Raw genomic sequence first — 18,935 nt, 5'->3', positions numbered from 1 at the left:
TCTACAGCTCATCTTGAACAATGATACTTCCCTCTTACAGGCCTTGGGTGGTAGGCCAATCCTTGCTTACAGAGAGTCCCCTAAATCAAAACGGTTATGTACCACCAACAACAGGCCATACAAGGACCAGATGCTGCAATGAACACAGATGCCAACTCTGCCCCATCTCTACAGAGCCAACACTGTTACAGGACGTAATAAACTGAGTCACAACATAAGAGATTCATTCACCTGTTCATCATCCAACGTGACAGATGTTACCATCTGTCAGCAATGCCCTTCTGTGTTCTACATAAGCCAAGACAGGCCATTCTCTAGGCAAAAGAATAAACGAATACAAATCTGACACCAGAAAGGGCAATATTCAGAAGCCATTGAGAGAACAGTTCAATCTTGCAGGACACTCTCTGCTGCTAACCTTAAAAATAGCCATTTTTGAACAAAGAAGTCTCCAAGGGAGACTCCAGCACAAAGCAGCTGAAATACATCAAGAGGCAAATGTTGTCATTTGAGGCCTGAATTCAGATAACAGGGGTGTTTTTTTTAGCCTATTACAGGTGTTAATTAGCTCCCCAAACAGTAACTTTAATATAAGAAAAATATCTAACCTCACAAAAATCTGACACCGCAAAATTTCAGACCAAGATCCTTTAATTAATTATCTTCCTTTTTGTGGCTCGCCATCAACAAAAAGCTAAAGTTATAAAATAAACATCTTTTTGTCAGTTGTGTTTTAGATCACAATGTAAAGTTCTATGACTTATTCTATTCAGATAATACAACAGTGACACAGCAGGCAGCTGTAACTTCTGGAATCTCATACCCAATCTGGGCTGATGTTTATTTTCTAAGAAAATGGAATAGCGTCATTGTTAACGACCAGCAGGTGTCAAAATGTGGAGGTGATAAAAAAAATGTAGGCAATAATGATGTCTTTCTTTGACAATGGCCTGAATCCATTATAGTCATATAGACACGGCATTCCAGAAGGAAGAAATATTAGGAAAGGATGGGCCCTTCGAAAAGTTACAACTGCATCTTCGGCATTAACCCAACTGTCCCACTCTTCTTATACTATGGAGAAGCAGTTTGCTCCACAGGAGGCAGTGATGCCCACCAACTTGGATGCCTGTAAAAGAGGATTCAGCATGGAGGATCAGGCTATCCACAGCTACTAGCCATGCCTGGTCAGGTTTAACCTCCACTGTCAGAGATATTATGCCTCTGAACAGCAGTTGCTGGGAATCACAGGTGGGCAGAGTACTGTTGCACTTTAATCCTGTTTGCATGCTTCTCCCAGACATCTGACTGGCCACCTTGGGAACAGGATGCTGGACCAGTTTGGGCCACTTGCCTGATTTAGAAGGCTCTTCTTATGTTCTTAGCTATAGCTGTTGGCCTATTACTTTTTTCTTTCCTTTTTTAATAATCCCACAGACCTTGTACAGACTAAAATATCTCACTGCTTTCTGCAAAGTTATCTCATGCTTTCCTACTGAGCATTCTTTTATTATAAATTCAGCCAGAACCCAATTTCCAAAGTTAAACTCAAAAAAGAAAACCTGGTGGGAATTTTTAGGCAAATGGAGCTTGAGAAGGCTACCACATAGAAATTCAGGAAAAGATTTCTACCCATGGAGAATAAACAAGACTGAGAAGAATCCATAACTATAATCTAATGCCACTATCATAACTCCATCTAATACCAAACTAGTGTGGTCCAGCACCTATGTTTGGAAGAAACCTGGAACCACCCAAAAATAAGGCAATGGTTTCTGCATACTAGGAGGACAAAGAAGTTTATTTGCAACTCAAAAGAAAGGGGCTTTTAACTATATATCCAAAACCAGCCAAAGTACGACCCTAGCTCAATGACTCTGTGGATATGCAGGATATGTTGACAGCTGGTTCACATAACATTTAGAGAGTCAGTTTTTAGAAAGAAAAAGAAAGAAAGAAAGAAAGAAAGAAAGAAAGAAAGAAAGAAAGAAAGAAAGAAAGAATAGATGGTGGTGAAGAGAATTAGTCTGCTTGAGCCAATTAAGTTAACACCTTATACTATTCTTGATGAAGGATTAGTGCCATAGCACTTTTCAGTAGAAACCATATTATTTTCATCTAATCACTTGGCTCCTTTTCATTTAGCATTCTAGTGCTACACTTGTATATATCTAATCAAGCATCTAACATTTTTCACGCTATCATTAACTCAATTTGTAATAGGAACTATAATTATAACTTTAATGATAGTGCTGGCCAAAGGAATTTAAATGTGAAATTATGTAATTCTTGTGTGTGTGTGTGTGTGTGCGCGCGCGCGCGCTGATATATTGCACTGCATTGCAGTATGCTGTAAATATTTTAAGGGGAAGTAATAAGCAATAACAATTCTCTAGTCTAGGACATTTCATACATTGGAATGGTTTGCATGTAACACCAAACTATGTTTTGGCCAGCAAAACAAGTCAGGTTCATCAACCATAGTTTAAGGTTTTTCCCCCCTTAAACTAGGGATAGCAAACATCATGCCCTCCAGATACTTTTGAATTCTATATTCTATCATCCCAGACCATTAGTCATGCCGGCTCACGCTGATGGGAGATGGAATCCAACAACATCTGGAGGTTATCACATTGGCTAAAACATAGTTAACATGAACCACAGTTTGTCTGGGTTTGTACATAATGAGTAACAGCAGTTAGTTGAAAATGGAAACAAATGCTTCTGATCTCACCTCACAGCCATGCTAGAAGAGATGGGAAGGGAGAGCTCACAAGCCAAATTTCATGCCTGTACAGCCAAATATCTGATTGTAATAATTACATGGCAGCACACTTGGGCTTCAAGGAGTCAGAGACTGCCCCAACTCCTTGACAAATGTACTTGTATAAAACACATATTGCAAAGATTTGTTTCACAGCTTACATGTATAAGTATATGCACTGAACATCTTAGATGCATGAATGGGTCCTGATGCATTGATTAAAAAAAATCAATGCAACTCAAAGAGGTGTTGTGATTGAACAAGAGTGCAAATGAGATTTTAACATCTCTTGAAATATTTTACATTTCCTCATAGCTAGCCACATTGTTGGTGTTATTTCAACAATGGCAAATCCAAACACGCAAATAGCTGTGGTTGCCCCATTCTTCAAAAGCAGAACACAAGGGTGCGTCAGTTGTTAGAACAATAACTTAACATATGCCTAGCCATGTATTGTAGAGCATTGTCAATGCCTTAAAAACTTGTAACCTGTTGGGATGCTGTACTGATTTTTTAGTAAAATGTTTAAACATAACAACTGTGGTGAGACTTCGAGTTCCAAGCCTGACAGTGGGAGCCAAGACATAGAGAGATCGACATTGAATAATGGAGGGGGGATGATTCTGTATATCAGAGAACAGCAGACTTCAAGTTTGTAGGGTCTGTTTTATGTTCTACATAAACCCCAAGATCCACCAGTTAAGAGTCAGCTGCAATTAGAATTAAGAACATGGTGCCTCTGAACAGCTGTTGAGTACTGAAATTTGTTTTGAGCTTCATTCACAATCCTCGTAACCCAAAATGCATTTGTAACTACTCCAAACTTACTTTATTTCAACAGTGCTCTAATTAGGAGGGGAGTCCTGTTGTTAAACAACCGGGAATCAGAAACCTTTGCTGGTCTATTGGAATTCCCCCAAAGATCTATGAATAGATCCTGATCATCTTCTGCCCACCCACTGCTGTAGATGCCAGAAATAGATACCCAGATTCCAGTAGTAATACTACTCAAAACAATGCTATATAAACATATAAGTTATTACATTATTGACACCCTGGTCTGCTAGTAAAAGCATTATGTGACAAATCTCACCAAGGAAAATTCATCTGATGTGCCTTCCAATGGCTTGCCAGTGGACCAGATGCAATAGACCAGATGCACACATCTGCACTGGTGACCACATGATTAAGGTGGTAGAGCATTTTGTACAACTGGGCTCCACCATAATCAGCAAGCTTTCCATTGATGCTGAGTTGGACAAGCGTATTGGCAAGGCAGTTACAGCAATAGGTCGCATCTCCAAGAGGGTATGGGAGACTGTGATGTTAATGGCTAAAGCACACTGCTTTATGGTAGTCAGATGTGGGCAACTTATAATTGCCAGGAGAAACGCCTTAATGCCTTCCATATGAGCTGCATCAGAAAGATTTTGGGCATAAAAAATGTCCTCTCCTAAGCTCACATTCCCAGCATGTTTGCACTCCTGTCTCAGTGACGTCTACGCTGGCTGGGTCATGTCCACAGAATGGAATGTGGCAGGACCCTCAAGGAAGCTTCCTCTGTGGGAAGCTGGTTTTCATTTTTTTTAAAATAAATTTTTATTGATTTTCCAACATAAATTAAAACACTTTACAACTAACAATACATAGACAAACAAACATATAAACACGTATAATTTCATAACCTCTTTTTCTTAAGCCTTATTTCAACGACTTCCCCATACCTCCCTTTTCTGCATCCCTGTTTTAAACTTTTTCAGCAACCCCTAATTTCAATTACTCATGATTCACTTTCTTTAATCCTTTTACTCTTACCCAATCATTTATCGCTGCAATTCTGTTTTACATTACCCATGACATTTTAGCACTCATTAATTTTACAACAGTTCTTAAGATAAACTTTAAATTTCTTCCAATCTTCTTCCACCGTCTCTTTTCCTTGGTCGCGGATTCTGCCAGTCATCTCAGCCAGTCCCATATAGTCTATCACCTTCGTCTGCCACTCTTCCAGCGTGGGTAGTTCTTGTGTCTTCCAATACTTTGCTAAAAGAACTCTTGCTGCTGTTGTAGCATACATAAAAAACATCCTATCTTTCCTTGACACCAATTGGCCTACCATGCCCAGGAGAAAGGCCTCTGGTTTCTTATGAAAGTTACACTTAAGAACCTTCTTAATTTCATTATAGATCATTTCCCAGAAGACCTTGATCCTTGGGCACGTCCACCAAAGGTGGTAGAAAGTACCTTCAGTTTCATTACATTTCCAGCATTTATTATTGGGCAAATGATAAATTTTTGCAAGCTTGACTAGGGTCATGTACCACCTATAAATCATTTTCATAATATTCTCTCTTAAGGCATTACATGCCGTAAACTTTATACCGGTGGTCCATAACTGTTCCCAGTCAGCAAACATAATGTCATGACCAATATCTTGTGCCCATTTAATCATAGCTGATTTAACCGTCTCATCCTGTGTATACCATTTCAACAGCAAGTTGTACATTCTTGACAAATTCTTAGTATTGGGTTCCAACAATTCTGTTTCTAATTTTGATCTCTCCACCTGAAAGCCAATTTTCCTGTCCTGTTTGAATACTTCATTTATCTGGTAATAATGAAGCCAGTCTCTTACTTTAGACTTCAATTTCTCATAACTCTATAGTTTCACTTTTCCCTCCTCTTGTTCTATAATTTCCCAATATTTTGGCCATTTAGATTCCATATTAAGTTTTTTCACTTCCTTAGCTTCCATTGGTGACAGCCACCTAGGGGTTTTGTTTTCCAACAGATCTTTATACCGAATCCAAACATTATATAGTGCTTTCCTAACAATATGGTATTTGAAACCTTTGTGAATTTTTACCTTGTCATACCATATATATGCATGCCAACCAAACCTGTTATTAAACCCTTCCAGATCCAAAATGTCTGTGTTCTCAAGAAGTAGCCAGTTTTTCAGCCAGCAAAAAGCCGCTGATTCATAATACAGTTTTAAGTCTGGCAGGGCAAACCCCCCTCTTTCTTTTGCATTAGTTAATATCTTAAATTTTCTTCTGGGCTTTTTGCCCTGCCAGACAAATCTAGATATGTCTTTCTGCCACCTCTTGAAACAGTCCATTTTATCCACAATCTGCAATGTTTGAAACAAAAATAACATTCTCGGCAAAACATTCATCTTAATGTGGGAAGCTGGTTTTCAGTACCATGCCTGTTGGCATACCAACTCTGCATTATGAGATGTCTGCAAACATGACCCGAAGGTTGGCAACCCTGACATGTGGGAATCCCTTGCAGATGGTCAGACTTGGAGACAGACAGTCAGGTCTTGTGTCCACATCAGTGACCGGAGGAGGAATAATCTTTTGGAGGAGTGGAGAAGAAGAAACACTATGGTACACCTGCATCAGGAGAACTGGACACCTTCATCTGCCCCAGCTGCAACAAAACATGTCTATCCCGTATCGGTCTCTACAGTCACAGCAGTTGCTGTAACTCTCCAACATTTTGACCACCCCTGAAGGCGCACGCTTCCATGGTCTCCTGAGACAGACAAATGGCAGCCTAACCTGTACATTCAATCATGGTGGCTTAGAGGAAATTTTCTGTGCCTTGACAAGCTAGTGACTGGTACAGAAGCCATCTCTTCTGTTCCACCTGGTCACCACACTTTCCCCAGTCTTTAATGATCCTTTGCTATAGCACAGCAAGACCACCCTTTTATTTCTTTGCTGTGAAGTTTGTGCCATGATTAGGCCCTCTTTGCAGAATATCAGAGTTGTTCTTTCTTTCAAGAGAAAGTCTGAAAGAGATGCTTATGCACTCAAATGCCTCTCACAGCATTTGCCCCTGATAACTAGTGATGGCCAAAGTATCCGATCCATTTGCTGCCTCATAAAAATTATTCCTTAGCCTATTTGACTAATTCAGGGCATGAATGCTCATAAGTGGTAAGCCTGACAGGACTGAAAGAGCCCATTCAGAGCCGAGAGCCTTTACCACTTCCCTCCCACTCACACAAAACACATCACACACACCAGATCCTTAAGGCAGAGCACAGGGGAGAGACCCAGAACGAGCTCCTGTTACAAAACAACACACTCTCACTGGCCCTGTACTGCTTATCTTCAAGTGTGGGCTGAAAACATACCGTCACTCCAGCCCCAGCTCGACTCTGATTAAGTCAACTGCTGACAAGTCTGAATGGAGGAACGGCTTCTTGACTTGTGTGGTCCAAGGAAGACTAAGATTACAAATCTCTTCCAAAATATTCCCCAAGTGCCCCCACTCCCTGCTCCTGACAATTGGGGAGGGGGGAAAGAACAAGAAGAAAAGCTTTCAGTATAGCTGGTAATCTTACCCACCTAGGCCTCAAATCAAAATACACTCCTACTTGGGTTACAGAGTCAGCTGGAAAGTTCTCTAATCAAGTAAGGGCAGGGGGAGGAAGAGGAGTAGGAACGGGGGCTCAGAGAATAGACTCCCAACTATTTGTAAAGATCAAAATCTCCCATCACAATTCAGCATTACAGTGCTGGCTATGTACCCAAGAGTCAAGGATTAAACGGAGGGTGGTGGGCTGGCACCTGAAAGAAAAGTGCTCTCCGTGCTCCGGGTAGCCTTGGGCACTGCTATATCCCCATTTATTAATCTCATTGATTAGACCTGCAAACACTTTCTTTTTCCCCTGAGCTTCTCTGCAATTAATCTAGCATTCTGAGGAAAGCAGTCCTCTTTAAATTCAAGTGGCAGCAGGTTATCTCAGCTGACTTCCCTTGACAGTACTCAAATCAAACTTGGCACCCAGCATCCTCACTCGCAAAATCTCCTGAAATGAAGGTAGATTTTGTGGCTAAAAATAATCACAAGAGCCAGGTGTCTTGTGAGACCATAGATAGATAGATAGATAGATGGATGGATAGATAGATAGATAGATAGATAGATAGAACTGATCATGTGCAATCTTTGTGATCTTGGCCAAGAAAAATCACTTCCTATTTTGTGTATATTGATGATAGATGGACTCGCATCTGTATTTGCACTCCTGTGTGTAGGCTGGCTTGGGCTGTAAGCAATGGCAGAGGATATTCTCAGTTAATATATACACTACCAATTTAAACAGGCTTTATAGTCATATAGACCTTGGCACTCTCACTATGCTCCAGAGATGCTTCCAGGTGGATGATGACTGTTGGATGGGGGCTATGAATAACATACCGTACAACTAAATGTTAAGTTTTAGTGATTCTGGTCATTACCACAAGTTTTCTAGACCCTTTAGCTCTCCAACTCACCACCCTCTCTAAGCATTTTGCAATGACTCACAGGTATTACTGTTCCCGGAGAACCAACTGGCCAAATCTCAGAACTGCCCCTGGAAGTTGGGGAGTGGGGTTGCCATGTTTGCTTTGGAAGCTAACACCACAGCAATATTTTTACCAGATCACGATCTCAAAATTCATGGTTAGTGAAAGTAAATGATTTTGTATTCATTATCCAAAACTGAGGGCAAATAAAATTCTGAAATAAAAACGTGTGTTTCTATGTAGCGTTGTAGAAGTGTGTGTATTTTAAACTACATATTGAAACCTCCAGGCTGTTGTTTTAAATTGTGATTAAATGTGCACAGATGGAACATTCACATTGCATCATTTCCTAGAGAGGGTCTGAAATTTTTATTTTTTTCTGTTATATTTTCATTGTAAGTTTTAATACTCCATTGTGGACTAAACTCCATTCTGAATGGTAATTGTGTTAGCAGCATATTCTGAATATTGCTTGCCTACCAAGCAAAAGCTACAGGCCATTCTAGCCTCTCAGATTTTTGGATTAATATCTTCCCTTGTAGCACTTACTTATGTTAACATAATCCTACAAGTTGAGAGAAGAAATATTTATGCACAGGGCAGATCAGCCCCAAACATGTACAGTATGGCACTCTGCACCCCCAGGCTGAAATGTTTCTTTTACAAGAAATACTGGATAACCACAGGACTGGGGCCTCTTCGTTACTACATGACACTGCCCCCTATAACCACAAAGCACATGCCCCTACTCCCAGGTTTATCCTGAGTCTATAAGTTGCACACATTCCAAAGCTGGTCAAGAGGGATTCTGGAATCTTTAATTGTATAATTACCCTTAGTTTGGTGTTCTTCATAAAAATTAAGGGCAGTATCTACATATACTTAAATTCTGCCTAGAATGAGAAGACTGAATCAACAACACTCTCAGAGCCTATTTCTGTACATAGCTTGTGGAAAGCTGAATTATGGAACTCCTTGCCAAAGGGAAACTGCAAAGAAACGAGTGATTTCCAGAGATGAATTAAATATAAACAGATAATTGTGTCCATAACTGCCAGCAGATAAAGCCAATCTCCCTCTGTCCACTACCATGTCTTGACTAGCGCTGTTCCTGCACAACCATTCTGTTGCTCGTGGATCTCAAAAAAAATTAGCCCCTTCCTAAGGCTCCCAAGAACCCCTCCCCTAGATTATTACACTCAACAACAGGGAATAGGCTGCAGGCAGCAGCAGGGAATAGGCTGCAGGCACACAGAAATACTTGCACATGGGTTCTCTGCAATCTTCACGTGAGGCCCTTCTTTGTGTGTCTCCTCTGTGAGAGGTCTAGAGGGGGGCAACACAAGAACGGGCCTTTTCTGCAGTGGCTCCCCATTTATCGAATGCTCTCCCTCGGGAGGCTCGCCTGGCACCTTCACTACATATCTTTAGGTGCCAGGCAAAAATGTTCAAAGAGAACATTGTCTCTCTTCAACCAGACATTTGGCTAACATTCTACAGCTTTCTCAATGTGTTTGTGGAGTGGGGTTATTAATTTGCTTTCGTTTTATGTACAGTGGAACCTCGGGTTAAGTACTTAATTCGTTCCAGAGGTCCGTTCTTAACCTGAAACTGTTCTTAACCTGAAACACCACTTTAGCTAATGGGGCCTCCTCCTGCTGCTGCGCCACCGGAGCACGATTTCTGTTCTCATCCTGAAGCAAAGTTCTTAACCCGAGGTACTATTTCTGGGTTTGCGGAGTCTGTAACCTGAAGCGTATGTAACCTGAAGCGTATGTAACCCGAGGTACCATTCTCATTTTGTATTTTTCTGTTGTGAACCACCCTGGTATCTTCAGATGAAGGGCAGTGTACAGATTTAATAAATAATAAAAATAATAGCACATGAGAGTGAGTGTGATATTCATCAGCACATAAGTCCATGCACCTGCAAAAGGATAACTCACACTAGCCATACTTCTGACCTAAATGCCTACTGGTTCCTTCAATCAAACAAATAATGATGCGGAAGTCCAGTTCAACTAGCCTTTCACATTCCTTTTCGAAAGTGCTTCTGGCTCATGGACTTTCATTGGCAGAATTTGTGCAACTCCCAATGAAGAATAGATGAAGTCTGCTAAAAATAAGACAATGCTGTATCTCATATTTGTTGATGGAAAAAAATATGTCCCAGTATTAAATTAAGGATTTCTGCAAGTGATTAGGTTTATAAGCATACCCCAAGCCAAAACCTCAAGTTATACTAATCTAAAGCACATTAACTATCTCCCCCCCCCATTTTTTTTTTTATTAAATTTCACCATAAACATGCAACGGTCTTTCAAACACTATAAACATCCAACCACATTAGCCATCATCTGTAAAATGTGAGCCCCCAAATAACTAATCTTTCAGGAACTCTGAAAGGATCTGCTATTTTTGCCTCCAACCACAAACAGTTTACACTGAAGTCAGATGGCAGAAGTGAAAGTCTAGATGCTGTTAAAATGACCCCATTGTTTGAAAGACTTAGAACCAAACCTTAGATTTCGTTTTAAAAGACTGAGTTTCCCTTTACTAAAATAGCATTAGGATTACATCCCTGCTTGTCTGCAATTTCCTTCAATAGCTTACTTATGTTTCCCCATTGTTCTCCCATGGGGACAATTAACTTTCTTGCTTTTAATCAATCAAGTGATTCAGAAATTAAAATCAATCTGGCATTATCCCAGCACTGTTGACATTCCGGGTTTCAGATATATAGAAAATTATCTATGCTTCAAAAAGCAGACATAACCGTTTTAGGGGGCAATCCTATGGTAAGATCCACTGGGATGAGCAGTATGGGGTGTAGTGGACCTCCAGTTTAGCTGCCGGATTCCCAGCTCAACTAGGCTCAACTAGCATTAAGTCCCTAACCCTGCCTCAGCCAAAGATACGCCCAACTTGCTCATTCAGCTGAGCTGAAGCTTGCTAAACCAAGGCTGGTGTAAGTCTCCAAAAGTAGGTGTTCTGAGAGCATGGCAGTCGCAGGACTAGAGAGTGGGGGACTTAGGCTGGATTCTAAGACTATTCAGCTCAAGTCACGTGACCTGGCAACCCAGTATAAAATACTACTTTGAAGGCTTGTTTGCCAGGCTTAGGCAAAGCAGCAGCAGCCACCCCACTGCTGAATGTGGGTTGGAGCTGGTCTACCTTTTTGCTGGCTTTCCTAAATGCCAGCATCTTGTGCATAGGATTGCTCCCATCATTGTGGGGGGTGGGGTGTTAGTTCTAGATAAATTGGCTACAATTTGGAAGATTATTAAGATAGATCTTTGTTGCTACCCATACTCTGAAATCACCTGACATCTAGCAGCATCAAACAAACAATGTCTTAGGTGAACCAGGGAAGGACCTACAATCATTTTTAGATTATTGTTGTTGGTTGGTTGGTTGGTTGGATTCAAGTTATTACACGACCTTCACTAGCAGGTTACAACAATTTAAAATTCAAAAAAATTAAATCATATTGTGATATACAGTGTTACCTCAGGTTAAGTACTTAATTCGTTCAGGAGGTTCGTTCTTAACCCGAACCTGTTCATAACCTGAAGGACCACTTAGCTAATGGGGCCTCCTGCTGCCGCCACGCTGCTGGAGCACAATTTCTGTTCTCATCCTGAAGCAAAGTTCTTAACCTGAAGCACTATTTCTGGGTTAGCGGAGCCTGTAACCTGAAGCGTATGTAACCTGAGGTACCACTGTATACTACTTATATGACAAAATGGATGGGAAACTATCACATTTATGTCACATACACAATTTGTCTAGGCCACACAAAGTGCAATTTGTCTGGAGTGAGACATCTGTGCTTCTGAGAGCCAATCTGCAAGACCCCATCACAACACTGCTAAGAGAGGCAGAAATATCGCCAGTTTCAGAAGTCGGCCTACACTTATATTTTTGGTTGTTGTTTTTTTTCCATTTTGGCTTGGTAGAACTTTTCGGTCATTATTCTTCCACAATCTGAATTGCATGGAAGGACAGAAGGGCCCTGCGTTCAATGTAATAGCAGCAGCATGAGACGAAGGAAAAATAGCAGTGAATGTGCTTTGGACTTATGAAGGAAGTTGGAGTATATGGCCAAAGCACTCACATATTTGAAGTGTTTGTCTAAACATGGAAGCTTCATGCACTAGGAAGAAGATTAGCGTAACCAGGATTACCACTCTCAACCTAAAGCTTTGTACTTAAGAGAACATGTATTATTTTTATATCTTGCTCTTTTCCCAAAGAGTTTAGTGCAGTGCTTTCAACTCACAACATGCCTATGTGATGAAATAGGCAGAGAGACAGTGACTTGGGCAAGGCTTCTCCTTGGGCTTCATGGATCACAGCAACTAAATAGATTGCAAAATATTTGCATATTGTGGTTGGGGATGCAAGGAGGCAGCAATTTCTAGAACCCCCTGCCTACAGACAGGTGCCTTCACTGTATTTTGCTGCCTGCAAAATACATTACCCAGGTGTTCAGAAAGTTTGCATGGGTTTTAATCTTTTTTAGTGTATTGTATTTTGGTTCTATCTTTCTGTACATTTTAAATTATGGTTGTAATTATATTTTTTAGTGAAAATTTTATTGGGTTTTTGTTTTTTTTGTAAACTGCTTTGATATTTTTCCTACAATCAAGTTGCATATAATATTTATTAAATAAATAAATAAATGCCTTCTGCGAACTTCCTAAAGTAATTTTTTCTTAGAATCCAAGGCAATGAGATCCCATTTCTAGTTTTGCAAGACTGGACAATGCAATCCAATAACCAAATCAAGGCAAGTTATGTCAGATACATCATTTAAAAAGCGTATGTCACACATAAGTCTAACTAACATGTTATTCAGGAACTAAACTACTTGCAAAAAGACTTCAGGAATGTATCTATCATATGACTATGTGAGAGATAATAACACATATACCTGAACCTAATTACTAGTGTGTGTTCTAGATATCACTGCAAATCTGATCACAGAATGGATCGGAAGAAGAGAGCATTTACAGAGCTAAGAGGTGTTAAAACTCTTTCCCATAAGATGTAACTGTAGTCTGCAATTAGAGTCTAATATTGATATCAGCAGGTGTTTTCCACTTAAAACTAAAAGCCTTTATTTCAATCCATATAGTAATGGACTTTTCTCAGCACCCTGAAATAGCTCACAATTGTAATAAAGGACCCTAACACTATCAAAAATTATGCTACACCTTTGTCACAATGCACAATGGCCTCCAAATAGTATGATTAAAGGTTAATTTCATGACCATTTCTGCCCAGATAAGCACAGGATATATTTCATATGGGTGGGAGTGTACATGTTTCTGTGGAGAAAGACCTTTCACCTGATTTTTTTAAAAAAAAAATATATCTTTGTAGTGAGCTGGGAGAAACTGCAGACCACCAAGGGGGTTGTCTTGATTGGTTTGTCGTATGCTGCCCAAGTAATGGAGCTATTACATACAATCAAATTCACTCCAATTCAGAGTAGCTCACAGGAGAAAACACCCAATTTCCTTGAAACCTGAACATAAGGTAATGCAAAATCAAAACCTGAGAAGTGAAAGATGGAAGCCTTGTCCTGTTCTTTCCTCCCAGGCGCCTTGTGTTTTATTTCAAAATAAACGTACAATAAAACCATAACAACATATAAGCCAACAGGTATATAGCATAAACATACAGAAGAGTATACTGAGAACCCTTCAGAGAGAGAGAGAGAGAGAAACAAAACAAAACAAAAGAAACTTCTCCTGTCTGGAATGAGAACTGCAGCAGCAAAAACACATACACATCTAATAAATAAGGCTTAAATTTTCATCATTAAGACACACATATGAATAAACAGTAAAATGGGAGAGCAAGCACACACTGTGGGAACTCACCAAAAGGATAGATGAGAGGTGGTCTGGGTTCTCCCAGACTAGAAGTAATGTAAGAAGGAAAAGTCTCTGTCATCAGGGGCGGAGGAAGAGGGGTGCAGTGGGTGTGGGCCGCCCCGAGTGTCACCACTGAGGGAGCGTGACAAAATGCACTCACTGCGGGGCCTGCAGCATGCCGAGCCATACGTCTCTCCTGGGAGAGAAGCAGTGGCTTGGCCGTGAGCAGGCTCAGCACTGCCCAAATGGTCCACCCACTGCCTCCCTCCCAGCTATAGGGCGGCTGAGTGGGAGGAGGCAGGCAGACTCCGGAGGCCCTATGGTGCGCCCTGCCCCTATGGGTAGCTCGCCCCGCCCCAGGTGCCCAAGCAGCTTCCTCCGCCGCTGCCTGCCGTAATCGCTTTTTATTTCACCTCTGTCTAATTTACATTGTTGGCTAAGTCAGATAAAGTTTCCTGCCAAAGGTCATACTACTTTGGGAGGATAGGCTGTCAATCACTTTTCCATCACCCTTTGCAGGGAGATGGTAGATAGTTTTTTGCACACGTGTGTTATATTGCCATTTGATTCCAATTATTTCCTTAATTGCGGTTCCAAATAATCTACCATGGAGACTTGTAGCTCTATGAGGGCAACAGGGCCTTTCTAACTCTTAGCACCCTTAAGTACAGATCCTCTTAATAATTACTTTGTACTATCTTTATAATGTTTTATTGTACTTGTATCTATTGCTGTATACCACCTTGTTATTTTGCTGGGACGCGGGTGCCGCTGTGGGTTAAACCGCAGAGCCTAGGAGTTGCCGATCAGAAGGTCGGCAGTTCGAATCCCCACGACGGGGTGAGCTCCCATTGCTTGGTCCCTGCTCCTGCCAACCTAGCAGTTCGAAAGCACGTCAAAGTGCAAGTAGATAAATAGGCAGGAAGGTAAACGGCGTTTCCATGCGCTGCTCTGGTTCGCCAGAAGCGGCTTAGTCATGCTGGCCACATGACCCGGAAGCTGTACGCCGGCTCCCTCAGCCAATAAAGCCAGATGAGCGCCGCAACCCCAGAGTCGGTCACGACTGGACCTAATGGTCAGGGGTCCCTTTACCTTTACCTTACCTTGTCATTTTATATGAGCTGGCAGTATATAAATATTTTTATAGATAAATACAGCCCTGTCTCACATACAGGAAGTAAAGAATGCTGCGTTCATGTGAACCTTTGTTTCCATTTTGAATTACCATCAAGGAAACACAACTGCTGCATTTCCCCCCATCTCTAACACTTTTCTCATAAAGTACATGCAGGGATGCCAGCAAGACTTCCTGGCATGCTATATGTGCATCCGCCTTCTGCCTCACTTGCAAAAGAGAATACAATTTGTGCCATATGCAAACCGGTATCTTCATTTGCGGGCGCAGCTGAAGGGATCAGAAATTATCCTGAGGCCACACGAGTTATTTTTATGATACTTTATGCTTTCATTTTTATGATGTTGCATTTTTATTGTAACTTACTATCATGCCTGTAAGTTAGTTTCGTAGGAGCCTGTTTAGTGGGAGTGCAATTATATCCATGTCTACTCTGAAGTAAATCCTATAGTGCTTAGGAAACTAGGTGTAGGATTACAGCCTAAATAAATAAAAAGCAGAGATTTCCTAATGCTTTAGTAGAAAATTCCTCAGATTCTGAGCTAGGTAGTATTTGGAACTGCACTTCACTCTTGATCTAGGTAACAGTCCCCTCATTTGCATAAAGACACAGAATGCAACAGGCAGTGGCTACTATTCCCCTCAAATACTTAATTTTCTATTGCATTTTTTCTTTAAGAAAAAAAAGTATAAAATCTAGAGAAATACACCTCCTTTCTCCTCCAGCCATTTTTTTTATTAATACCTTTTCAAGGTCTTTGAAGAACTAATTAATCTAAAGCTGCACTTGTGGAAGAGAGTTAATAGAAATTTTAATACAAACATAAAACCATAACAAGATTTTATCTCACTTCCTTTGATATGTGAAACAAACAGTTACTCCAGGAGGCTTTGAGAAACAGTTATGGAAAACCACAGGTAATAAATTAACCACAGAATGGTTCCCCTTTTGCAATAGAAACACACTGAGATTTTAAAATAATTGAACAAAAAGGCTGTGAAGGTCAAGTCAGTTTGTTCTTGCTGTCTAAGACGCATGTGGAAACTTACGTGGAAAATCAGAATCACCTGTCCTGCAAAGAATATTATTTCATGTTTTCTATGTATTTCCCCCTTTATGTTAGCAAACAAGCGAATTTTAGAGTAGGCATATCTATGCTCCAAAGGAACTGTTCACACAATCTGTATGCACATAAGCTACGCAGGAAGTGTGTGAGTAGGGGAAGAAAATGGGATACAACTATCTATGCTCACTAGAAAAAATGCAACCTGATCCAATTGCTGAATTTGATGCACCTAAATCTGTACAGGACTGGACTGCTGGACCCATTTAAGGTAGGTATTGATTTTCTCTTTTTCTATTATATTGCAAAACCATATTCTTTGGTACAGTAAACAACAACAACGCACACACAGGGATACACTGGATTATAATTACTTGAATTACAGATCACATCTGAACAAAAAACAAAAAACAAAAGACATTTGCCTTTTACCATCTACCGTTTCCAGATTTTGACAAAAAACAATTATTTGCTCAACTATATCTAACTATCCATTGAATATATACACACATACTTCAGAATTCATGGGTCAGTGATGGGATTGGGCCACAGTGAATCTTTACAATGCCATAATTCCTAGAGTAGGATCTATATTTTCTATTTGCTACCCTGATATTTTTCCGCACATGTAAATCAAACAAACCCAAACCCAAGCATGTAAGGGAAAAGACGAGGTGCTGCCAATGGGAGCTTCCTTTTGAAGCCTTACAGCTGCACAGGTTTTGCCTAAATTCAGCCCCCTGTGTCCTGCAGTCTCAATATGTCTGTAATTAAAGAAAAACTAGACGCGTAGCAGCACGCTACAATTAAGTGTAATGTGTAGTTTAGCCATGAGAGGGCTTTCTAAAAGGATAGGCCAAAAAAACAACTTAACTGCAATCCTAGTCAGGACTACCTGAATTCAACTGAGTTTACTTCCAGAAATGTTGGGTTAGGATTGCAGCCAAAGTCTGGATAACGAAATGGAACTTCCACGCATACAGGCAATATTTGTCAGAAATCCATAAACTGCGTACAAAGATTTTTTTCATGCATGGCTAAGAGGCATTTCGTTGACCACTGTGAAAAGCAGAATCCTGGTCCTTTGTGTGATCTTGCAGTTCTTATTCTATCTGTTCAGTCCACAGGTAATCACTGTAGTATGGTCATCAAAAACTATCTACAGTGGTACCTCGGGTTACAAACACTTCAGGTTACAGACTCTGCTAACCTGGAAGTAGTACCTCGGGTTAAGAACTTTACCTCATGATGAGAACAGAAATCGTGCGCCAGCATGAGCTAAAGTGGTACCTCAGGTTAAGAACGCCCCATTAGCTAAAGTGGTACCTCAGATTAAGAACGGTTTCAGGTTAAGAACGGACCTCTGGAACGAATTAAGTTTGTAACCAGAGGTACCACTGTGTTATCCTGAAGTGTGGAATCGTCTTAGACCAAGTTCCCCGACCACTTGAACAGCTGCCACCTAGTTTTTAATTCGTCCAAGTGTGCATGCTCATGTTTATTTTTCTTCTTGTTGCTATCTTTGATGTTAAGCAATAGCTATTCATTCTAGGTGGACAAAAACGTCACCACAGATGGAAACTAAGGCCCAAAATTGCATCACGCATCAGTAGTTAAGTACTTTAGTGGCTACAGTAAACTTACTCCATATTTAAACTACTGTAGCTGATATAGCTGAGAGCAGAAGGATCCCATTGTTTGCAGTTAATGATTTCAGATCTTAAATGGTTACATCAATATTTCATTCCAGCTGATTAAAAACAGAGCTGGAGTAACTGTTAGAGCAACAAATTCCCCAGATAATAGTTACAGGCTATGAAAGAGTAACTGTGGAATAAAGTCCAGTTAAGATGCTGAAGCTACAATTCTGTAATTCAATTTTTTGAAATTACTACTGTACTACTGTAGTGATAAGCACTTATAGCTTCTATGAGCCAAGCTAGACGTTATGTTAAATGCATGATCAAATTTAATCTGCATGGATTAAAAAAAATATGTGATAGCTAAAAGCCTACCTTTAACAGCAACTTACTGTTGCTTTGGCTAAATTCCCACTTAAGCATACAGAGGGTGGATAAGAACACAAAATGTTTTTTGCATCTGACAGCCCATTGCAAAATGAGAAGCATGTGAAACTCAACAGTGCAGTTTATGATGATGACATGGAGAGAGTCACAGACATAATCCCAGATATAGAAGTACATCAGTGGGAGAGAGTCCCACTAAAAATATGGGCAAGGTAACATTACTGTACCATGTGAGATCCTCTTCAGAGGCCCCACTCTATGTGCCCCCATTAAGTGAAGTGAAATGGCTGGCTACCAGGGAGAGGACCTTCTTAGTGGTAGCATCTTGGGTGTGATGTGCCCTAAGAACCTGTGTTGTTAGTGTTCTGAACCATTGTTATGTGACCCTTGTATCTGAGAGTTACCTGCTTTCATTGTTCGGTACACTGGTTTTTTTCTGCTACAAATTTCTATTTTGTGATGTTGTGCTTTTAATTGTATTTTTTAATAATTTCATGCTCACAGGAACAAATGTTATTGGGTGGTTTTATATAAATAGAGTAAATAAATTAAATTAAATATATATTTAAGTACTATCTGCTTTAGCAGGCCTATATGGGGAGAGATTGAGACAGATGATGAGCCTGAGATGCAGTAAGACGCCCCCAACAAAGTTGAAAGAATACCGCAAACAAGATTTTCTGTGACTCTGGGGATAGGATTATAAAAGATTTTCTGAAGTCACAAGGCTGGAGCAGAAAGCCTTTCTAAATTG

At 40.4% G+C, this 18,935-nt stretch overlaps 1 protein-coding gene across 4 annotated transcripts in view; it reads right to left on the bottom strand.

Annotated features, from left to right (window-relative positions):
• KIF26B (kinesin family member 26B) overlaps positions 1-18,935 on the bottom strand; it is a 266,992-nt gene that overhangs the window by 189,170 nt on the left and 58,887 nt on the right. Inside the window, exon 1 of one of the 4 annotated variants that reach the window (XM_083604171.1) lies at positions 18,409-18,521. The exons of the other annotated variants lie outside the window; for them this stretch is intronic. Coding sequence (XP_083460297.1) covers positions 18,409-18,411 — 3 coding nt within the window. The 5' untranslated portion in view covers positions 18,412-18,521. Of the gene's footprint in view, positions 1-18,408; positions 18,522-18,935 lie in introns of those variants that run through there. 4 annotated transcript variants of the gene reach the window in all.

The sequence above is a fragment of the Podarcis filfolensis genome (genome assembly GCF_964270895.1).
Source record: "Podarcis filfolensis genome assembly, chromosome: 3".
Classification (NCBI taxonomy): Eukaryota; Metazoa; Chordata; class Lepidosauria; order Squamata; family Lacertidae; genus Podarcis; species Podarcis filfolensis.
Note: the sequence above shows the minus strand (reverse complement) of the source record. Positions and strands in the feature narration are given on the sequence as shown.